Source organism: Macaca nemestrina, chromosome 12, assembly GCF_043159975.1.
Source record: "Macaca nemestrina isolate mMacNem1 chromosome 12, mMacNem.hap1, whole genome shotgun sequence".
Classification (NCBI taxonomy): domain Eukaryota; kingdom Metazoa; phylum Chordata; class Mammalia; order Primates; family Cercopithecidae; genus Macaca; species Macaca nemestrina.
The window spans coordinates 4,487,411-4,511,232 of NC_092136.1; the positions used below are offsets into that span (position 1 = coordinate 4,487,411).

Sequence of the window (23,822 nt, forward strand, 5' to 3'; positions counted from 1 at the left end):
GATTGGGCTGGGCCACGGCTGTGGTGCCAGCTGCTGGGCCAGGCAGAAGTTGCACAACCTGCTTTCCCATGGGAACGAGCAGCCCTGTCCTCCCAGTGTCAGAAGCCACACGCACCAGCTCGTTCCTCTTTATTCTGTGCTCAAGGCTTTGCCTGCTAGCATCTGTCTCCTCTTCTTCAAGTCATAGCACCCCAGTTTTCCTTAGGACCCCCCAATTCTCTGTGACCTCTCACCCTGGCACATGACCCAGGCCAAGCCAAGGAGAGCCCTCCTCCTCGTGGCAATAGTGGTTGGTTCGGGAATGGACATTTGACTCAAGATGGGGCAGTAAGACTCAGTCTCTGGATTTTCACTGACTATTGAGAAACAGAAGGTCTTCCCACAGGGACTGCAGAGCAGAGAGGATTTAAGCCAGGAGCTGCTGGGAATCCTTTCCACCAGCAAGAGAACAATGCTACACAGAGGAAATCAAAGTGGAGCCTGATGGCAAACTGTAGCTCCTGGATCCAGCCATGCCTGAAGCTATCCTGGGCTTCTTAGTTATAGGAACTGGTAAATCACCTCTAATTTCCTCCCCTCAAGCATTAATTAATTAATTAAATTAATTAACTAATTATAGATAGGATCTCACTCTGTTGCCCAGGCTGGAGTGCAATGGTGCAATCATAGCTCACTGCAGCCTCAAATTCCTAGGCTCAATTGATCTCCCACCTCAGCCTCCCAAGTAGCTAGAACTACAGGTGCGTGCCACAAGGCCCAGCTATTTAATTTTTTTTTTTTTTTTTTTTGTAGGGATGGGGTCTCACTATGTGGCTCAGGCTGGTCTCTGACTCCTCAGCTCAAGTGATCCTCCTGCCTGGCCCTCCCGAAGTGCTGGGATTACGGGTGTGAGCCACTGCACCAGCCTTTTTCTTTTTTCTTCTTTTTAAGCGAGTTTGCGTTGTTTCTTGACTTGCCCCTGATTTGAGCCCCGTCCAAACCCAGGCTCTCCCAGAAACCCCATAAACATGGCTTTTCAAAGAGGGGAGCAGAGAGCAGTACCTGCAGATCTGCACCTCGTAGCCCAGGTCCAGGGGGTCATTGGGGGCTGTGCCGTTCTGGAAGTCGCTGACGTTGAAGGAGGAGAGGGTATGGTTGACGAAGCCATGCATGGTCCCGTTCTTACTGTACATGTAGAGGTACACCAGGCGCGGGATGAAGTCAGACGTGAAGGAGATCACGAAGGCCTGCACAGGGGACGTGACAGTGAGGGGGACCCCCAGCCTGGGCGTGGAAGGGCTGGCCACAACTGGGGTGACCCGTCCACGGCCACACTGGGCCCTGGCCATGTGCCACTGCCCCTGGCGGGGACCACAGCCGCACAGCCTTGGCATGCTGAGTGAACGGATGCGGGGTCATGGGTGCTACTCTCAGCCCCCTGGCAGCTGAAGGAGAGTGCCTGGGGGCCAGAACAACGCACTCCTAGGAGAGAAGGCGCCAGGTAGACACTGGCTGACTCTTGCTGACTGTGTGGCCTTGGGCAAATCACCCAACCTCTCTGTGCCTCCATTTTCTTCTTGTCAAAACAGGGCCTGCTGATACCCACACCATGTATGCACTGTGCCTTTGGGCTTGTTGGAGAAGGGAATGAGGCAGGAAGGGAAAGTGCTTTGCAAGCTCTCAAGTCCTCACCCAGCTCATTCTATTATAGCACCAGCTCTGGCTGGTGCCCTTACAAGAGAGGAACCCAAGGCCCAACGGCTGCCTCTCACGTGGCTGTGTGGCCTTGGGCAAATCACCTAACCTGTCTATGCCTCTGGTGTCTTCCCTGTCAGATGGGGCCATGACAGTCCCCGCCTCCAAGGGCTGTGTGCAGACTAGTGGGCTTGTGTGTGGAAAGAGCTTAGAAGGGTCTAGAACATTCTAGGTGCCTGGTGAATGTACCTGCTACTATCTTTTTTTTTTTTTTTTTTTTTTTTTTTTTTTTTTAGAGAGAGATATGGTCTCACTATGTTTCATTATGCTGGCCAGGCTGGTCTTGAATTCCTGGCCTCAAGCGATCCTCCCGCCTCGGCCTCCCAAAGTGCTGGGATTACAGGTGTGAGCCACCGCACTCAGCCTGCTGTTATTGTTGTTGCTGCTGTTCTCCTCAGGAGATGCCCACCGTGCTCTGCAGCTGCTCACAGCGCCCACTCGTTGCAGACAGGATGTACCTCTGTTCCCAGCTCCCCCAGCTCCAGCACAGCGTGGGCTCTGTCTCAGGACCCTGTGTTCCCTTGTCTGGGCGGGATAAGGAGCCATCCCGGTGTGCACACTCTGCCCGCAGTCTCCCTGTAGTCTGGAGGGAGCGTGTGCCTGGCAGAAGGGGTTGCCCGCCGGGAAAGGGCTCTGTCAGAGGGCTCTGAGGGGCCCTTCTCCGGGGCTGAGTGTCACCCCCTGCCCTCTGTGGGGACTGAGCCCCAGGGCCTGCTGAGACCCTGACTTGGCATCACGGCCCTGCAGGGGCATTGATCGTCAGCTCTGGGGAGACACCCCGTGTCCCCCGTGGGCACGGTGTCAGCTTTTGGTGGGGAGGATTTGGCTCAGCCAGAGGGTGGAAGGGACGAGAGCCATGGGGCCCTGGCACAGTGGACTCCCCGTGGCTGCCTGGGGTTCTCATGTCTGGGATGCAGCCTTGGGCTTGAAGTATATGCTGGAGACAGCTGGGCACAGCTAAACCCAGGGGGCATCCAGGCCATGGGCAGAGTCAGACAGATCCTGACGGGAAAGGCTGAGGGCCGGGCCATCCTAGCCTGTGGGTCTGGGCATGGGAGAGGCTAGAAGGGGCTGCCATGCTGGGGAGGAGGCTGAGGGGCCTGGAGCCCTGATTCTTAGCAGAGCCATGTGTGAGGCTGATGAGAGCGTCCTTCTCGCCCCGTTTCAGCATCTCCCAAACCTTCTCTATAGAGCAGCCATACGTTTCAGATTAAGGAGAAAAACCAACTTTTTTCTTTAAATAAGAGAACAGAAAGATTGTCAGCAAGGAATCTCTGTGTCTCTCCCTCTGTCTCTGTCTTCCCTCCTGTCTCTGTCTCTGTCTTCCCTCTTATATCTGTCTGTTGTTTATTCTCAGTGGACTTAGGGGCCAAGGTGGGCATGGTGGAGAATTTTGCTCAAAGCTTGCAGAAAGGCTGGGCACAGTGGCTCATGAATGTAATCTCAGCACTTTGGGAGGCCAAGGAGGGCGGATCACCTGAGGTCAGGAGTTTGAGACCAGCCTGGTCAACATGTCAAAACCCTGTCTCTACTAAAAATACAAAAGTTAGTCGGGCGTGGTGGTGGGCGCCTGTAATCCCAGCTACTTGGGAGACCGAGGCATGAGAATTGCTTGCACCTGGGAGGCAGAGGTTGTCGTGAGCTGAGATAGTGCCACTGCACTGCAGCCTGGACCACAGAGTGAGACTCTGACTCAAAAAAAATTAAACAAAAAACTTGCAGGAAAAGTTTGAAGAGAATTTTTTATGCCTCCCCAGAATGCACCCTCCCCACCCCATGCGATCAAGGGACATTTATAACTAGAGAATCCCGGCAGCCTGGGGCTGCACCGTGGCTGGGGTAGAAGACCCATGCCCAGCTCCTTCTCCAAGGGGCCCCCGGCCGCCTGGCAGTTCAGCCAGGACTTCCTTCCACCGAGGTCCCTGATGTCACTTACATTGATGATGACAGCAAGCTTCCCAATGCCTCTGAGGATATTGTACCAGATTCCTGGGGGAAGAAGAAGTCACGGTTTTAAAGAACCCTACACTCTCAGTCATTGCAGCCACCAGGCAACAGCCTGAGCGGGTACCATCCTTGCAGGGGCCAGGCTCTCTCACAGCAGTCAGAGGCTTACGGCAACCAAGAGTCATTTGCTCAGGTCCTGAGGAAGCCAGGTCAGTGCCAGGGCCTGGTGTGCACCAGCCCTTTCTGACAAGCTCACCAGCTTCTAAAAGAGGGGCTTAAAGACAGCTGCTCCCTCAGTGGTTCTGCACGATCTCCCCGTGCACCTGTGTAAATACTAGTTGGCTCAGATGAAACGTTTTTTATTCCTAAAGTGACTAAGATTCAATTGGGGTGCAGCTCCCAAAGCTCTGGCGGAGGATACCTGTATTCAGGGCTAGGCCAGACACAGGAGTGCAGGTCGAACCGTTCCCCATCTGCACACCCCCTTGCTCCCTTTACTCCAAGACCCAGGGTTGCACCAAATCACAGATGAACAAGAAGATCACAACACAACGCCCGGGGCCATGCTGGCCTCTCCATTGTCTTCCCAGCGGCCACGAGATCTAGCAGGGCCCAGGAAGGAGTCCCTCAATGGCCCAGGAAGCAGGGCCTCAGTGTTGCAATTCCTGGAAATGGTCCAGTGTCCCGGACTGACCCCTGGCTCACCCTAATTGCACCCTATCATGCCCAGCAGTGTCGTATGCAGCGGTTTGGCTGGGAGCCCAATCCTGAGGCCTGCTCTCCATGCCCTGAGCCGGCTCTGAGATGGGTGATAACCAGCACTCGTCAGAAAGGACCAAGATGGAGCAGATGGACTTCCTGCCTGTGCAGGAGGCTGCAGGGAGAGCTGTACATAGCGCTTCTGCCCTGGTAGCCAAGGGGAGCCTCTCAGTCCCCATTTCTGGGGTGCATGCTGGTGGTCTGCAAAGGCAGCAAGAGTTCAGGCCCCCTGTGTGGCCCAGAGCTAGAAACCACAGGCTCAGATGAAACCTCCGAGACCAGGATCTCTTGCTCCCTGCCCCCAGCCAGCTCCAATTCAATGACAGACCACAGTCACAATCATCATCAATCAAAAATGCCACTGTAGGCTGGGTGTGGAGGCTCACGACTATAATCCTAGCATTTTGGGAGGCTGAGGTGGACAGATGACTTGAAGCCAGGAGTTTGAGACCAGCCTTGCCAATATGGCAAAACACCATCTCTACTAAAAATACAAAAATTAGCTGGGCACGGTGGCACATGCCTGTAATCCCAGCTACTCGGAAGGCTGAGGCACAAGAATAGTTTGAGCCAGGGAGGCTGAAGTTATGGTGAGCCGAGTTCACGCCACTGCATAACGCCACTGAGGTTATGGTGAGCCGAGTTCATGCCAGCATGGGCAACAGAGAAAGGTTCTGTCTCAAAAAAAGAGAGAAATACCCACTGCAACCCATTGCTGGTGGGCAGTTTGAGAAGTGACGATCACTATTCCCTGACCCCTCTCTCCAGTCCTCGGGCCACGGGAGCCATCACCTAATTGTAGCTCCATTGATCTTTTGCACGGGCGCAGCGATCCTCAGTTTATTTTTCTGCTGGAGCAGGTGGTGGGGCAGTCACATGGGCTCTGCACACTAGCAGCCCCAGGGCCACCCCATCCTGAATAAAGCACCTGGGAACGCAGGTGCGTGAGGGCTGGATGGCACAGCTCTACAAAGTCAGCACTGAAGTGCTCCCTCAGGAGTGGGAACTCTTCCCGCTCTGCTTCTCCTGGCTGGGTGTCAGGGCTGAGGGCCCTCCGTGGACTCCAAGCTCCTGGGGCAGGCTGCTAATTGCACGTCCCTGTAGCTTCTGGGTCTAGCTTGGTGTCTGGCACATGAGGTGGGTGCTGCTGGATAAATGCCTGCTGAGTGACTGCACAAGCGTAGAAAGCCCTTTCCAACCGGATGCTGGCGCCGGAGCAGAGGCTGCAAAGCAGTGGCAGGCAGGCCGCATCCACGCTACATGGCCATTTTGTTACGCTTGCCTACTGCTTAAAAATGCAGACTGATGCTTAAAAACCGGGAAAATGTATTTTAAAAAATCAAGGCCGGGCGCATTGGCTCACGCCTGTAATTCTAGCACTTTGGGAGGCTGAGGCGGGTGGATCACCTGAGGTCGGGAGTTCGAGTCCAGTCTGGCCAACATGGAGAAGCCCCGCTCTATTAAAAATACAAAAATTAGCTGGGTGTGGTGGCAGGCGCCTGTAATCCCAGCTACTCAGGAGGCTGAGGCAGGAGAATTGCTAGAACCTGGGGGATGGAGGTTGCAGTGAGCCGATATTGTGCCACTTCACTCCAGCCCTGGCGAATGAGTGAGACTCTGTCTCAAAAAACAAAAAAAAACAAACAAACCAAAAAAAAAAATCGAGACTCCTCGGCTCTGGTCCTGGCTGGCTGCTGCGTCTCCTTGGCAACAGCTGGCTGTGATGCCGTGATGCCCGGGGCGCCCCCTGCAGGTCGGGCTGTGCACCACAGCTCTGCTGTCTGTGCCGGGGCCTCCAGGCGACCTCTGACCTCAGACTTCCATTATGGCCGCCTTAGCATCCAAACCCAGACCCGGACTAGAGAGTTGAATGTTTCAAGCAATGTGGGAACGGGCACACTGCTCTGTGGCCATGAAGAACACTCCTAGGACTTAGTCTCACTTGTGCGTGTGGCCCACCTGGCCCTTGGGGCTCTGAGTTTGAGACCTCTGAGGTGGGGTGGGCCTGGGGTGGGGGTTGAAGTCTTTGGCTGTGGGGCTCCCGAGGGACGTGGCTCCTGAGCTCAGGGCCTTGGAAGGGCAAGATTCAGGCAGGCGAGGGGGTAGGTCCAGGTGATTGCCCAGCGGGCCCAGAGAGACAACAGGAAGTGGGAGGGATGAGGAGGGGATGAGATGGAGCCGGGAGCGGGGTCTTCCTCGTTTCCAGGCCCGGATGGAGCCTGTCCTGACAGGTCTGCAGGATTTCTATGTCCAGGAGGATGACTCTCCGTGTGGCCCTGCACATCCGTGGGGTGTGTTAGAGAAATGCAGAACCGACAGCCCAGGCCCAGCCCCAGCCTACAGAATCCGCCTCTCCTGGGGTGGGGCTGGGAACCCCGAGTTATTCTGAGGCACACTCCAGGGAGACACTCACTGCTCTGAGGATCTCTGTAAACTAAAAATAAAATTCTAATCCCCTCCTCAACCATTTAAATGGGGTCCATTATCTCGGCTAGGGAACCCTCAAGTTAACCTGAAAAACTGGTTCAGGCCATGACAGGAAGCAGGGGGCATGGGGAGGGTCAGACAGGCCTCCTCATGCCCTCCTCCCTTTTGGAATTCAGCAAAAGCCGACCAGTGTGACCATCAACACAGACCTTAAGTCTGATAAACATTTACAGTCTATTCTCTCTGACCCTGTTACCTGGAGGTTTCATCTGCATGATAAAACCTTGGTTTCCACAACCCCTTATCATAACCCAGACTTTTCTTTCTATTAATAATAACTCAACCAATTGACAATCCGAAATTTTAAAAATAGGCTGGGTGCGGTGGCTCACTGCTGGGGCACTTTGGGAGGCAGAGGTGGGCAGATCACCTGAGGTCACAAGTTGGAGAAACATGGTGAAGTCTTGTATCTACTAAAAATACAAAATTAGCCAAATCTGGTGGCACACACCTGCAATCCCAGCTACTCAGGAGGCTAAGGCAGGAGAATCGCTTGAACCCAGGAGGCGGAGGTTGCATCATGCCATTGCACTCCAGCCTGGGTGACAAGAGTGAAACTCTCTCTCTCAAACACACACACACACACACACACACACACACACACACACACACACACATATATATATATACCTATAACCTGGAAGTCGCCCCACCCTGTCCCGCCTTTCTGGACCAAATCAATGTATATCTTAGATATATCTGATTGATGTTTCGTGTCTCCCTAAAATGTACAAAACCAAGCTGTACCGCGACCACCTTGGGCCCATGTTCTCAGCACCTCCTGAGGGCTGTGTCATGGGCCGTGGTCACTCATATTTGGCTCAGAATAAATGTCTTCAAATATTTGACAGAGTTTGACTCTTTTCATTGACATCTCTAAGTAAAAGGGGATGCTGTGCTTTTGGAATACTCTTTGGGTGGGCTTCTTTGATGACAGTCCTGTTGGGGAAAACTGCCTCATTTTTACTTCCCCAAGTAAATTCCTTGGTTTCTTTCCCAAGGAATTTTTCCCACTCTAGGGGATGCTAAGCCCCATTTCCCAGAACAGTACAGGGAGGTATTTGGACAAAGCCAGATGCTTGGCGAGGCCACCACTGCTGCCCACAGGCAGTGCCTGGGAGCCGAATGGAGGCTGCGCTTTCCCACCAGCAGGCTGTGAAGCACCAGGAAGAGAACAGGAAGTCGAAGCCAGGGCTGGGGAGCTGGAGCAGATTCCCACGCATGGCTGGGTCCCTGCTGTGACCTGCTGGATGGCAGGGTGATCTAGGCACCTGTGCTTTGTGGCACAGCTTCCCCCAGCCACCCAGGGCCTCAGAGGTGCAGGTCACAGGGGCCACAGGGGCCCTCTGTCCCCTCGAGGAGCTCGCCTGGGGGCCCTGCACGGATCATAGAAGGAATACAAAAGCCTTTTCAAGGAAAGGCTATGGTTAAGGAATCCACAAACAAACGAGTGAAAGGAGGGCAGATTATGCCTTCAGCCAACCGGACAGGAACCAGGAAGTGAGTAGCTGATCCGTAAGAACTGAGCAAAAACAAGCCAGGTGCAAAGAGTCCAAAGAGGCACGCGGAAGGCCTGCTGCTGGTGGGGACGCCAATGCCTGCAGAGGGACTGCAGGAAGCCAAGGCCATTGAGCTGCTGCTCTCTTTCACCCTGGTGGGTTTGCAAGCTTCATTCAGCCACCGTCTGGGGACAGCCAGAGCTTCTCGAAGCAGAGGGCACCAGAGCAAACACATGCACACTGTGATGCGGCAGGTGGCGGGCAGGGGTAGGGCACTGTCAGGTGCCTGATCATCGGGCCTTTGTGAGGACTCAGCGTGGGCTGCATTCTTCTCTTTGTTTTCAGCTGTACCTGCTGGAATGGGATGGCACTCTTTTCTTTACTGCCGTGGGGCAGGGAGCTCCAGAATTTCCGAGGACTGCAGGGAGCACCTGGTGAGCGGGCCCGGAGCTCCCCCTTTGGGGTCTTTGGTACACAGGGTGAGGTTTTCAGAGGCAAACCCTCTATGCATGCAGGAGGCCTAGGGCTTGAGCTCTCTGGTTCCTGCTCAGCTGTTACCGTCTGGGCCTCGGTTTCCCATCTGGAAAGTGGCACCGAGGGAAGATTCACTCAGGCTTCCCCCCTGGGGTTCCCTGGAGGACACGACAGGCTGAGGTTCTGAGGAAAGTTCATGTTGGAGGCAGCTCTGTGGCGCGATCTTCAAAGCAGCGCTATGCGGAGGCACAGCCTGGGATGCAATCTCGCCTTGCTCCTGAGAGCGGGTGTGCAAAGATGGCCATGGTGGCCTGTTTTTCGATAGCCTCTTTTTCACTTGTCCCGCCAGCTAAAAATGACCTTTTTTTTTTTTTGAAACGGAGTCTTGCTGTTGCCCAAGCTGGAGTGCGGTGGCACGATCTCGGCTCACTGCAAGCTCCACCTCCCAAGTTCACGCCATTCTCCTGCCTCAGCCTCCCAAGTAGCTGGGATTACAGGCGCCTGCCACCATTAAAAATTAAAATGCCACCACAAAAATTAGCGCTCCCAGCTAATTTTTGTATTTTTAGTAGAGATGGGGTTTCACCATATTGGCCAGGCTGGTCTCAAACTCCTGACCTCAGGTGATCCACCTGCCTCGGCCTCCCAAAGTGCTGCGATTACAGGCATGAGCCACCACGCCAGGCCCTGACCTTTTCCACTTTTAAGTATGAAATGAAAAACGTATGAAAAATGTAGCCTTTGGGTGAGAACCACTGCCTAAGACTTGAGGACGTCGTTTCTGGGTCCAGGAAGCCTAAAACATTCACTCTGGCTCTTTACTGAAGACAAGTGCTGACCTCTGACCTAGAGCACCAGCAAATCAGTGCTTCAGCCTTGCGCCACCTCTGGCCATGTAGGGCTGTGGTATGAGGGGCGAGGGGCGAGGAGCTCACCCATGGCCTCAGCAGAGGCAGAACAGGGATGCTGGTGGTTAGCGGGGTCTTCGGAGGGTTAGTTAGCTCATGGCTTTTAAAGCCTTTGAAATTTGTAAACAAAATCTCACAGGGCAGTCTAATATAGAGTGTCTGTGTTCTGAGTCTTCATTACCTGGGTCACCCAGAGAAGAGATGACGTAGGGAAGCAAAAGTATCCAAACACAGTGCCATGACCTCTTACCCACGAGCCCTGGGATGTCCCTCCCTATAAGTCACCGAAGTTTCCAGGCCCCTTTCAAAGCCAGGGCCTTACGCAGGGCAAATGTGAAGCTGCAGGGTGAACTGCAGGGTGAATCACTGCTATCTGATGGTCTTTGAGCTGTGAAAATGACAATTTCATCTGTTTTAGTCTACAAGACAGCCAAGTGTTAAGAGAAGCCAGAGTTGAAGTTATCTCGGAGCCAGACAGTGGAGGATTGGTGGATTTGGTCACCAGTGGATGCTGGGCTTGCCACAAGGGGCCAAGGTGTGGACCAAGGAGCTTCCAACCAGGACAGAGCCGCTAACAACTTAAGGAGAGAACACGGACTAGGGTGAGGTGATCCGAAGGGTGTTGCCAGCGAGAATGACACACATACCAAGGACTGGAGAAGCCCTTGGAACAACTGAAAAGGCTTCCCACATTTCTTTTTTTTTTTTTTTTGCGATGGAGTCTTGCTCTGTCGCCCAGGCTGGAGTGCAGTAGCACGATCTCGGCTCACTGCAACTTCTGCCTCCCGGAATCAAGGAATTCTCCTGCCTTAGCCTCCTGAGGAGCTGGGATTACAGGCTCCCACCACCATACCCGGCTAATTTTGTATTTTTAGTAGAGACGGGGTTTCACCATGTTAGTCAGGCTGGTCTCGAACTCCTGACCTCAGGTGATCCACCTGCTTTGGCCTCCCAAAGTGCTAGGATTACAGGCATGAGCCACTGCACCCGGTCAGTTTCCCACTTTTTGTAAGATTACGTTTGGCCTACAAAAGCCTAACCCAAAACTATTTTATCAAGCTGATATGGAATCTTTATTTCAGCAAGGTGATATCCCCAATACGTAATCCAACCTTTTGTTTATTCCAATAATTAGTACAAAGGTGCTATTCTCACTAAAATTTGTTAAATTTGAGATAAAATGAATGTATGTTTGTAATTTTGTTTTCACCTTGAAAATTGGGTCCTACCATAAGATAAGATGGGATCACCCTTCCTGTGAGGGCTGGCTCTGGTGGAGGCCTGTGTGGGGCTCCCATACCCCTCACCCTCCTGGACAGATTGTCGTCCTATCTCTGCTTAAATGCCTCTGGTAACAGGGAGCTCTCTAACCCACAAGGAAGTCTGCTCTGTTTTTGACCCCTCTGACTATTAAAGTTATTCTTTTTCTTTTTCCTTTTTTTTTGAGGCAGGGTCTCTCTGTTGCCCAGGCTGGAGTGTAGTGGCATGATCACATCTCACTGCAGCCTTGACCTCCTGGGCTCACACGATCCTCCTGCCTCAGCCTCCCAAGTAGCTGGGACCACAGGTCTGCGCTACCATATCCAGCTAATTTTACTTATGTTTTTGAGACAGGATCTCACTCTGTTGCCCAGGCGTGGGCACAGCTCACTGCAGCCACAATCTGCGTGGGCTCACTGAACCTCCCACCTCAGCCTCCTGAGTAGCTGCGACTACAGGCATGCACCATCATGCCCAGCAAATTTTTCTATTTTTCGTAGAGACAGGGTTTCGCCATGTTGCCTACGCTGGTCTTGAATTCCTGGGCTCAATGTGGAGACAGGGTTTCGCCATGTTGCCTAGGCTGGTCTTGAACTCCTGGGCTCAAGCTGTGCCTTCTCCTGGGCCTCCCAAAGCACTGGGATTACAGGAGTGAGCCACGGTGCTCAGCTCAAGTTATTCTTTATGCTGACCTGAAATGTACATTCTCCCAACCTCACACCCTTTCTCCACGTGGTCAAGGTGCCTTAGTGACGGGGTTAAAAAGCTGGAGTTGAGTTGCATCTTGGCTTTGATTCCTGTAGGCAAGCCATGCAATGACTGGGACTGTTCTTCCCTGTCTACAGAGGGGGGCTCCTTCCTTCCTTTTCTCTTTTGTGAACATTAAATGATGCCATGACATGCAATGTAGGAAGGCACATGCTGAACAGCTAACACTCCTTTCCCGTTGGTCTTGCCCTGGCTCTGGGGTCACACACTTGCTACAGGTGGGTGTCGCCAGCCATCAGAGAGGCAATGTAGTCTCTTGTACCTCCTAAAGCAGCAGGTTGTTGAGACATTCAGATGTCTGGGACCCACACTTTCCAAACGTTGTCTGTGACCAATGCATCTTAGGAGGGAACGGGTGGGGACAGGGCTAAGCGAGCCTCCACGTCTTGTGTTACCTGCCCCCCAGGCTCCACCCGGCAAAGGCTGAGTGAAGAGCCCCAGGAGGGACACCTGGTCAGCTCTGGCTCTAGCTTCTGGAGCGTGGCAATCCCCTCCCCAAACCCAGCACGCATGTGGAACTGGTCCTGCCGGCCCGTGGGGTCACTCACCGATGTCTTTGGCTCTGACAGCCACCGGCCTTCGGAGCTCAGTGACAAACTTTTTGGCGTCCAGGCGGATCTCAATGATGTTGTTCAGCAGCGCAAACAGCGGGGCCAGGGGGAAGGAGGCGACAAACAGGGTGACAAAGCCAAACTGGATGACTGCAGAGAGAGCCCAGTGCCAGTCAGCACCCCATGAGCCACAGCCCATAAGCGGGGACTCCACCACCCCGTGTGCCGAGCTGCACAGGTCTGGCTGCTGCCCCACCTCCAACAAGCCCACCTGCATAGACCACCTGTTGGGACGGACCCTCCATGACCCTGGGTGACCTCCAGGAGTGGACTGAAGGCAGAATTCCAAATTTTGCTCTGAATCTGTGTTGGACTCTTGAATAAAGGGAGTGCTCACTTAGCTATGGCTAATCTTTTTTGAGATAGTCTCGATCGGTCACCAGGCTGCAGTACAGTGGCACAACCATGGCTCACTGCAGCCTCGACCTCCCAGGCTCAATGAATCCTCCCACTTCAGCCTCCCGAGTAGCTGGGACCAAGGCATGCACCACTATGACTACTTAATTTTTGTATTTTTTGTAGAGCTGGGATTTTGCTATGTTGCCCAGGGTGGTCTCAAACTCCTGAGCTCAAGTCATCCACCCAAAGTGCTGGGATTCCAGGCATAAGCCACCTCGCCAGCCTATGTCAAATTTAAAAAAATCATCACCAAAAGGAAAAGGACCATCGTGAGCTCAAAGGCCCAGCCTGTGGTCATTCCCCTGCCTGTGCTGGGAAGGGACGTGGCAGTGGCTCTGCTGCTTCCATCATGGGGGCTCCCTGGGACCTGGGGGACCTGCCTGCATGGCTGCATCTTCCAGAGCCCCCAACTTTCCCTTGCATCAGGCCTCCTGGATCTGGGTGGGACCCAGGACAGTCCCTCGCCTCTGCCCCTGCGGCCCTCCCCCTGGGGATCGTCCCGCCCAGGAGCTGGCTCTGGGGCTTCTTTGGCTTTGGATGCTGCATCCAGCACGGGGCTGGGCTCCTAGGAGAAGGTCAGGAAAAGGTTGCTGAGTGGAACTGAGCAGGAAAGCTGGTTCAGGAACTGCACAGCAGGACCCAGTCCAAGGGCGTTTGGTGCCAGGCGGTAAACAAGGAAGCCGGCAGAATGTCACTGTGTGCCTGGCGGGCTGAGTGTGGGCATTGTTAGCATGTGGGGTAGGCCGTGCGGGGTGCCCTGAGTGTGAGCACTGTTAGCATGCAGGATGGGCCATGGCGGGGAGTGCCCTGCAAGTTCTGTCCCTGGGCTGTCTTGCTCGCCCTGGCAAGGTGGGCTGAGTGGGAGTTCTCTGGTCCTGCCTGAGGTCCCTGGAGGGGATGAGGGATTGCTTATGTAGGGTGGTGTGTGCTGTGCATGAGGGCGGGGGGCTGCTGAGGCCTGAGGCTGTGGGTCACTCACCAGGGTGGGCTTTCTCACTTCCGAGTGGTGCTGCCTACTCTGGCACTAAGGGTATGACCGGGGAGCTGGAGACACTGCCAGGGCTGGGGCCAGGGAGGGAGGGTACAGGGGGTGGGGAGGTGGGGCATTCCCAAATGGGCTTGTTCTCCCCATCTATCCACATCCATGGCTTGAGCCTTCCTTGGAGGAACAGACTGGCAGCCCACGGGGTGGGGAGAAAGCCAGTGGGTGTGGAAATGTGCCTCAGTCAGTGGGGGCAGGGTGGGGCACGGGTGAACCACTCCCCGTGTATGTGGGCAGGAGGCGCCTGCTCCAGAAATCCCCTTTGTCCAAACCTATCAGGAACTCGGGACGTGACATCCAGCCACTAGGAAAATAAATCCAGGGAAGGGGCTACCAGTCTCGTGGCCCACTGCAGGCTGTGCTGGTGTCTGGGGCTCTATTCTCCCTAGGGTTTCCTGTGGAAGGAGTGACCCTGCAGGCAGGGGAGGCCACCTCCCAGACCCCGTCCCTCCTGGATGAGTGGCCAATGCTGAATTTAAACAGCTGAGAGCTGTTTGCCCACCGGCCTGACCCTGGTTCAGCTTGGACTTTATTCCAGGAGAAAACAGAGAGGAGCCACAGAACGCCACACTTAAGATTCCTCTCCTCTGGTCAGCGGCAGGGTGCTCCTTGCACAATTGTCTGGGGAGCCAGGAGTGACATATGTGGCCACTTCGGCCAACAGGAGGGGCACAGGGCAGCACTTGCGGTGAAATTAAACAGAAACGCTCCCCGCCCTCTAAGGGGCCCTTACTCCCAGGCCTTTGTTCAAAATGCAGCCTGCCAGGTCTCACCTGGAGCAGACCAGGGACAAGCCTGGGAACGGGCATTTTACAGAACTTGACCTTGGTGGCCGGGGCACTGCATGCTGGGAGCCCCGTCTACAGCAGTCTTCCTGACTACTTTTGCTCATCCATTTAGTCAGCAAACACCCATTGAGCACCCACTGTATACCTGGACCTGCTCTAGGAGCAGGGCTATGGGATGAGGAGTAAGAGAGGGCGAGGCTGCCATCCTACCAGGGGGAGACAGAAGAGGGATGACGGGGTGAGGCTGTCTGCTGGGAAGCAGAAACACCAAGCAGAGGAGGGGTGGGGGTCGTGGCCGTGTCAGGCAGGGGCTGCCCCTTTCAAACACGGTGGTCAGGGAAGGCTTCTCTGTTGGGGAACATTCCGAATAGAGCCCGGCAGGCAGGAGAGAGTGAGTCATGCAGGTATTTGGGGGAGGGCATTCCAGCAGGGCACATCTAGTGCAAAGGCCCTGGGGCGGCCCAAGCTCCGTGGGGCTGGGGAGCAGCAAGGAGGCCAGCATGTGCAGAGCACAGGAGCAGGAGGGAGAGGTAAGTGACCAGGTCAGGGAGAGTCCAGAGCCGTGCGGACCGCACCTGGCTTTTTCCCAGCTCTCCTTGGCCACCCCCTAAAGGTATGTGCCGCCTCTTGGCATCCTCCTGGCCAGCCACACGATTGAGGGGGGTAAGGCTCAATCCCTGGGTCTCCTTTGAGCACCTGCCCTGTGCTAGGGGCAGCTGTCGCCAGCCCACAGGTGAGCAAGTCCTGGCTCCTGCAACTCAGGAGCTCACCACCAGGAAGGGGAGATGAGTCATGGACCCAAAGCAGGAGGCTTGAAGGGCCCTGGGGCTGAGACGAGGGACCTCGGATTGCGGGGGGTTTCAAGTGAGGAGGATCTTGTAGCTTAGCAGGGCTGAGCCCTCGGCTGCTGAGGGAGACTGAGGGAGGAGGAAGAGCTGCACAGCCGAGGTCGGGTTCGGGTTGCCCTGAAGGGAACTGTGCCTGGGGACCATGCCTGGGGACCGTGCCTGGGGACCGTGCCTGGGGACCATGCCTGGGGACCGTGGCTGCTTGACCTGGGCCTCTGGAAGACAGGACAGCCATGCTCACCGACCCAAGGGAGCAGCAGCACCAGGATCCCAGGGTCTGCATCTCCCTCCTCCCCACCCAATGCTTCCGGAGGGATGCTGGGCACCGCGGGGCTGGGGGCATCATGCCCCTGCAGCCCTTCCCCACTCCAGGTGGCATGCTGGCCTGATTTCTATCCTGACGTCACCTGCCTGTCCCGGCTGTCACTCACTCATTTCCATGTACTCTGGGGTGAGGCCCGCGAAGGGCTCCAGGTTGTAATCCACCTCATACCGCTGCTTCCTCTTCACACACTCCTCGTGGTCAGGGGGGCTCTGCCGCTTCAGCTTCAGGTAACGGATGAGCTTCTTCATCTTCCTGAGAGATGTGACACCACACAGTTAGGTTTGCAGAAAGGTGAATCTGGGGCTCGGGTCTGGCACCTCTGGTGATGTGTCTTTTTTTTTTTTTTTTTGAGACAGAGTTTCACTCTCTTTGCTCAGGCTGGAGTGCAGTGGCACTGTCTCAGCGCACTGCAACCTCTGCCTCCCGGGATCTAGCAATTCTCTTGCCTCAGCCTCCTGAGTAGCTGGGACTACAGGCACACGCTGCCACGCCCAGCTAATTTTTTGTATTTTAAGTCGAGATGGGGTTTCATAGTACTGCCCAGGCTGGTCTTGAACTCCTGAGCTCAGGCAATCCGCCCGTCTCTGCCTCCCAAAGTACTAGGATTATAGGCATGAGCCACTGCGCCTGGCCTCTAGTGATATTTCTAAGTTTCTGCTTTAAATCTAAAATTCACTTGTTTGCAATCATTTCTTTATATGATCTCCTCTGCCGTTTCCCCAAAAGGCAAGGGGTAAGCGTCATGGCTTTGCTGGCTACAGAAGGAAATGGAGGTGCAGGGAGGGCAAACGGCCACTTGTGACCCACAGGAGGGCCCAGCAGGCATCAGGGACACAAGAACAGTGGAGGCTGGTCATGCCCAAGTGGACTCTTGGGGAAAGACACAGATCATGGAAAATGGCCCAACAAGTTCCTGACTCCAGAGACCTAGGAGCCGTTGGGGAGGCGGGAATGGGATATGGATTTCTGAAGGTACAAGGTAATAAGGAGGCTGAATCCCCCAGCCTCCATCTGGAAACCCTGGGGAGCCAGCATTGGGCTTGGGGGCACCTGGTGGTACCCCACATCCCCAGCCAGCATGGAGTGGGGTGTCATTCTGACTTCCTCTCCCTCCTTTGTCCAAAATGGGGTGGCTTTATTTTTTAATGTTTTTATTATTTATTTATTTTTTGAGACAGAGTCTTAGTCTGTCGCCCAGGCTGGAGTGCAGTGATGCGATCTTGGCTGACTGCAACCTCCACCTCCTGGGTTCAAGGGGTTCTCCTGCCTCAGCCTCCCATGTAGCTGGGACTACAGGCATCCACCACCACGCCTGGCTAATTTTTGTATTTTTGGTAGAGACGGGTTTCACCGTGTTGGCCAGTCTGGTCTCGAATTCTTGACCTCAAGTGATCCGCCCACCTCAGCCTCCCAAAGTGCTGGGATTACAGTTATGAGCCACTGCGCTTGGCCCTGTTTTTGTTTTTTAAAACAGGGTCTCACTCTGTGGCCCAGGCTAGACAGAGTGCAGTGGTACAATCACAGCTCACTGCAGCCTGGAACTCCTGGGCTCCAGCGATCCTCCTGCCTCAGCCTCCTGAGTAGCTGGGACTACAGGCACGCACCACCACACCTGGCTAACTTTTTATTTTTTGTAGAGGTGCAGTCTTGCTTTGTGCCCAGGCTGGTCTTGATTTCCTAGGCTCAAATGGTCCTTCTGCCTCGGCTTCCCAAAGTGCTGGGATTGCAGGCGTCAGCCACCATGCCTGACCTGGGGTGGCTTTTGCCTCATCTTCCCTCTGTGTCCTCCTTCTCTCCCTGTTTCTGGTGCCCCCATCTTGGTTGAAGCCCTGCGTCCACCCAGACCACCGCAGGAGCCATCCACACACCCCTCCGCCCACCTCGCCTCTGTCACTCTAACCCGCCACACTCACGGGATGCCAATCTCGAACAGGTTGTTCTGGATCAGCTGTTTCCCCAGCATGATGATGCTAAGCTGGATGCATAGCTCCATCAGGCAGCCTCCTGGCGCACACTGTGGACAGAGAGCAGCATCAGCCCCGCTACAGGGACACCGGGAGAGGGACCGCAGCCCTGCAAGGAGGCCCACCCTCATGCCATGGGTTGACCTGCATCCTCCAAAAAAAGACACTCAGGTTCTAATCCCCGCCACCTGGGAACGTGGCCTTATTTGCAAAAAGGGTCTTTGCAGATGTAGTCAGGTCAGGGGGTGTTCATGCTGGGGTAGGGTGGGCGCCCATCCGAGGACTGGTGTGCTCAGAAGAAGAGAAGACGCGGGCACAGAGGGAAGAGGCTGCGTGAAGATGGAGGCAGAGGGTGGAGTGGCCGAGTAAAGGAACCATGAGAACTTCTGTAGTCCCCAGAAGCTGGGAGAGGCAAGGCAGGTCCTCCCCTAGAACCCTTGAAGGGAACACAGCCTGGCTAACACCTGGATGCTGCACTTCCAACCTTCAGAACTGTGAGACTCCATCTCTGTTATTTGAAGCTGCCCAGTCTGTGGGATTGAGTTGCGGCAGCCCCGGGAAACTGGCACACCCCGCCTACAGGCTGCTGGGCTTGGGGGCTGCGGCTGGGAGCTGGGAGCACATTGGGAGGGAGTAGGCAGGGGTGGGGCAGGGCCTCAGGGCGCCTCCTTTTTCCCAGTGCCACTGGCCGGTCCCATGCACCAGTCACCATCCACTGCCTCTGCACCACCATGGCAGGCTGAGCGCATGCAGCAGGCAAGCTCCACAGGAGGCGGAAGTCACCCCTAAGGCCTAATGCCCCTGACGCAGTGGGCCTGTGCCACCTTAGGCCAGGGACCCCGCAAGCAGGCGACAGTCAGAAACCTATCCGCGCTGGAAGTTTAACTTGTCCAAGCAAAGGGAACACCAGGGATGCGTGGTGACCCCTGAGGCACAGCAAATTTGTTCTGCATTCCAAATAAAACCTAGTAAATGCCCACATCTGTCTTGGAGAGCCATGCTTTCAGAAAAAGCAATTACACCATTTGCTTTATTATATGACTTCTCTGACCCGGGACGAGTGTGACAGGGGATGATGATACAAAAAGGAAAGAGCATTTCATAAATTTGGCACAGATGCCCATTACTGTGGAGGAGGCCCATGTCTTGGGCTGCCCAGGGGCCTGCATTCAGGTAGTTGAACCTCTAGGCTGCGCTCCAGACAGCCAGATCACCCTGTACCTGATGTCCACCCTATCCTCGATACCTTGTTTCACAGGGTCTTTATCAAGAAGACCCACCCTCTTATTTTCTGATAAGCTGAATTACGCTGTGGATTGGAAATGTTGAGACCAGAACCACTGATAGGCCCTGAAGCCCCGGCTTGGTCTGATGGAGCCCCTGGTTGTGAAACAGACAGTGGAGCAAGTCCATGGGCCGTGACAGAGGCTGAACCAGGCTGGCACAACCAGACCTTCTGTGGCCAGGATCGCTGGGCAGAAGTGAAATGCCACGAGCGTGGTGTTTGAGGGTAAAGAGACAAGCATTTCAATGTCTAGCTAAAAAAACAAACAAACAAAGGTAGCCAAGTTCTGTTTTGTCCTCATTAATTCATCTTTTTTTTTTGAAATGGAGCCTTGCTCTGTCACCCAGGTTGGAGTGTAGTGGCGAAATCTCAGCTCACTGCAACCTCCACCTTCCAGGTTCAAGCGATTCTCATGCCTCAACCTCTTGAGTAGCTGGGATTACAAGCATACACCAATGCGCCCAGCTAATTTTTTGTGTTTTTAGTAGAGATGGGGTTTCACCATGTTGGCCAGGCTGCTCTCGAACTCCTGACCTCAGGTGATCCAACAGTCTCGGCCTCCCAAAGTGCTGAGATTACAGGCATGAGCCACTGCGCCCAGCCTTCATTCATTCATCTTAACCAGAAGAGAAATATTCAGTCTCACAAAAAAAGAAATGAAAAGAAAAACCAGATGTCCTGCTTTTCTTTCATAAACTCTATAGCGAGTTTACCCTTCTAGGTGATTCTATATGAACACACCAAATAAGATCAAAGCCCACCCCACCACGTCAGGGGAACAGAAAAGTTCCCAGCAGGAAGGAAAGAAACCACTGTTCTTTGCTGAACAAATATGCTGCGGCTGCTTCTCCCAAGCACGGTGTAGACAAATCGTAAGCAAAACACAAGGGGCTACCAGAAACGAATAAAATTTCGGTTACCTCTTCCATTCGGAAGGAACGGAAAATGTACACATAGTCGCCCGGGCGTCCGACAAACCTGAAACGATGGGGGAGGTCATTAGAAAGAAGATGAGCCCCTAGCTCAGCTCCGGGAGAGACCCCCAAGTGGGGACTGTGCGGCGTGTGAGTCCTGCAGGCCCAGCCTCAAGGGTATCTACAGGTGGCTCTCCCTGCCTGGTCACATCTGCTAAAAGATGACCACAGTGGTTTTCACTGGTCAAAGGTTGGATTCCCAAACCCAGAGATGGGTCAGAAAAAGGAACTTCTTCAGTGAGAGGTCATGAGACTGAGAGGCAGTGGGAAGGGGGCCCAGCGGGGCATTAAGGCAAAGACCACCGTGGTCTGAAGACTGTAAGCTGCTGCGCTAGCTTCCCCGGGACTCAGGACGTGCCGCTGGCACAGTGATGTCCGTGGACAGCTGGCACAGAAGCACTCTGGGGACCTCGGGCAGCTGGGGCAGGTGGTGGCCAAAGGCCACCTTGGGTGGGGATAGACAGCCTCTCAGCCTTCTAGGGGCTGGTGTGGGGTGTGGAGGCTTCCGAGAGCCTGCTCCATCCTGGATGCACTCAGCGAGGACTGGACCCCTTGGCAGGGCCCTGGGAACCTGGGCCAGGAGGGCGGGCATGGCACTGGTGAATCACATGATGTGGAGGAGGCGGCCTTTTGGGGGGCTCTGAGATGAGACCAGCCAGCCCCTTGCGGGAGTGGCGGTGGAGGTGGGGGCATCATTGTGGGTGGGCCGCAGGCCCCACCACAGCCTGGGATGGCTCCAGAGGGTCCAGGCGGGGCAGGTTTCACCCCACCAGGAGCTGTGAAGAGGGCTCAAGTGGCCAGCAGCCACACTTCCACGCCCTCCTCTCTCCTTGTCCCCACTCTGTGGACTCCTCCCTACCCCTCACTTCCCGGGGTCCCCACTGCCCGGGGTCCTCACTGCCCAGGGGCCTCACTCCCGGGTCCTCACTGCCCCATCCTCACTGCCTGAGGTCCCGACTGCCTGGGCTCCCTGCTGCCCAGGGTCCGGCCGCTCTGGAGCCTTAGCAGGGCCCAGGCCTTCTCCCTGACCCTCATCGGCTGCAGGTGCCACAGTGTCTGCCCTGTCTTGGGCTCCAGGTGCCCCCCGCCTGTGGGGAGGGAGAGCCCTCCCCTGGACTTGGGAGAAGCGAGGTGGGGAACATGCTGAAGATGTCCCTACCGGCCTTTGAAGAACGCCACGTAAAAGATGGGGGTGTAGGAGTTCACAAACTTCAGCAGGAAAGCCTTGAAGATCAGCCTCTCCTCGAAGCTTTTCTCCGTCTTCGGGACCTCTAGAGGGAGGGGTAGGATGATACTGAGGCTGTGGCTGGGATGGCCCCCAACAGCCTGGTCCAGTCTCTGGCTGGCCACTGACACCGTCACTCAGTTGGCTCTCATAGGCGCGCCAGGGCCTGTGATCAGGATCCCCGTTCAGAGCCAGGGAGCTGGGGCCCAGAGAAGTTAAGCAACAAACTCAAGGGTGCACAGCAAGAGGCAGGCGACTCCGGCTGCCTGAGTCCAGGCCATGGGTACCTGGAATGTGGGCACTCACCGATCTTGGTGAGCCACCGGGCTATGCAGCCGTACACCTCATCCAGGAGGATGATGACCACTAGGTTGATGATGACCGCAGTAGCTGTGACTGTGACCCGGATGTTGGACCGCACGGAGGGGGAGGAGTTCATGGCCAAGGCGGCGGCCATGGAGATTCTGTAGATGATGACGCCAAGGACGATGGCAAAAGTCACTGCAATCTGCAGGGGGGGGAAGGGGCACTCTTGGTTGGGGGCCCACCCAGGACCTTCCTGGGCCTGCCCCATCTACTCCCTCAGCCCAGCTGTCCCCCAACCTTCCTGCTCTTCTGCTTCAAAACAAGGACTGACATTTCTTGAGCACCTGCCAAATGCTAGGCACTTTCTGTGCATTAACTAGAGACAGATGGACGAGGGGCTAGTTTCTGTTCCAAGGAAGAGGACACTGAGGTTCAGAGAGATCACGTAGACAGGCCAGGTCACCCAGCTCAGGAGCTGGGATTTACCAGGCGGTCTACCCAAGCCTGCAGTTCACAAGATCTTTGCGCTACCATCTTCCTCGAGCCCAAGCACGGTCCCCAAGCAGAGCCCAGGACACAGTATGGCCACCAGGCCAGTGGCTGGTCCCAGAGCAGGCTGATTGAGCGGGAGGCTTCTCCCAGAGCAGGCTGACTGCTGGGAGGGGCTTCTCCCCCAACCCATGGTGAGCTCAGGGACATCCTCACATGGTGTGCAGGGCTGAGGTGTGCCTCCCTCACAGCCACCTCCTGGGGACTCCCCTGGTAAAGGAGGCGGGTGCTGCCTGGGATGGGGCAGGGCTTTGGGTCTGGCTGGAGTTGCTTTGGGTCCCTTCTCCCAGCCAGCAGCTCCCTTCCAGCTCCCCCACCAGAGCGAGCTCCTCCTCTTGCCAAACCTACCGTGGGACCAGAACATTCCATAAAACTTGGGTTGGCGGTTGCCTGAGAAACCGTGGTGGGAGCTGGCTACAATAACAAGATTGTTCCACACACTGCTGTCTGTCTGTCTGTCTGGGCTCCCTCACCCTGCCCTGCCCTGCCCTGCCCAGGGGTGTGGATGCCCCATTCTGAGCCCTCATTGAGGACGGATGGACCGAGGGCTGGGTAGGAGAAGCACAGAGCAAAGTCAGGCTCCTCCCCTAGGCGTGAAACCACCCACAGGACACAGGCTCTGTCTTGTCACCCTGTGTCCCCGCATTCCAGGAAATCGCACATTTGCTCCCATGCAACGGTGCAGAGGGCAGGTCCTGTCCCTGTTAGCACGGTCACGGGTGGCTCCCAGGACAGACCCAGGAGGCCTGGGGCTGCCCTCTGTGTCTCCCAGTTGCAGCGTGGGATGGGTCTGTCTGCCCCAGAGGGAGTCCGCAGCTTTCAGAAACCTAGAAAAGCTCTCATTTCACGTTCTGGGCCATTACCACCGGCTTCTGCAGGCATCTGCCAGTAACACATGGTGACCACACCCTGTCCAGGAAAACGCCTGCAGCCCTCACCACACCCTGACGAAGGAGTAGCCCTGCTGCGAGGCGTGGGGACCCCTCCCTGGCCAGTTCCGGGGAATGAGGGTTTTCCTTGGAAAAGCCCTCGGTCCTGCCAAGAGGCCTCCAGGACGTCTGTCCCCGTGCCAGCATGCGGAGGTGCAGGTGGAGCACCGGGCCTGTGGGAGACTCAGCGGGGGAGGCCCTCCACCCCAGCAGGCACGTCCCCTGCCCTGCCACGGGGCAGTCGGGCCCACAACAGGCACACCCTGCGGCAGGCTCCCTTCCAGTCTCCCTGGTCCATCTCCCCTGCATCTCCAGGACCAGGGGCATGAGGGGGCACATCCTAGGTGCTCAGCCAATGTTTGTTCACTGAATGAAACTCCCAAGTTGAAGACAAAGCCGTGTCCTCTTCAACCCTATGAAGCCCTTGACGGGTTTACCAGGATGTCAAGGCTGGGAAAAGAGCCGGCTACTTCCCTATCCAATGTCCTCTCTGTCTTTCCTCTACCATCCTGCCTTGCTGAGACGGCAGTGCGTGCTCATTCCTCAGCCTCCCAGCAGAGGCTGAACCAGTTCTGACCAATGAGATGCAAGCAGAGGTGTGGCAGGTCTTCTGCGAAAGCACCTTCAGACAGGGCCTGCCACCCCTGGCCCATCTCTTCCCCCGCCCTTCCCCTTCTTTCAGCCTGGAGAGTGGAAGTGATGTTGGAGGTGCAGCAGCCATGTTGTGACCAAGAGGGGACC

The 23,822-nt window shown here is 55.5% G+C and overlaps 1 protein-coding gene across 10 annotated transcripts in view; it reads right to left on the reverse strand.

Annotated features, from left to right (window-relative positions):
• LOC105469731 (anoctamin 1) overlaps positions 1–23,822 on the reverse strand; it is a 218,809-nt gene that overhangs the window by 5,875 nt on the left and 189,112 nt on the right. For all 10 annotated transcript variants that reach the window (XM_071074119.1, XM_011721186.3, XM_071074118.1 and 7 more), the window contains 8 exons: positions 21,604–21,805; positions 21,232–21,343; positions 20,019–20,076; positions 17,763–17,863; positions 15,956–16,101; positions 12,385–12,537; positions 3,671–3,723; positions 1,042–1,226 (listed from right to left, as the gene is read on the reverse strand). In XM_071074119.1, coding sequence (XP_070930220.1) covers positions 1,042–1,226; positions 3,671–3,723; positions 12,385–12,537; positions 15,956–16,101; positions 17,763–17,863; positions 20,019–20,076; positions 21,232–21,343; positions 21,604–21,805 — 1,010 coding nt within the window. The remainder of the gene's footprint in view (positions 1–1,041; positions 1,227–3,670; positions 3,724–12,384; positions 12,538–15,955; positions 16,102–17,762; positions 17,864–20,018; positions 20,077–21,231; positions 21,344–21,603; positions 21,806–23,822) is intronic.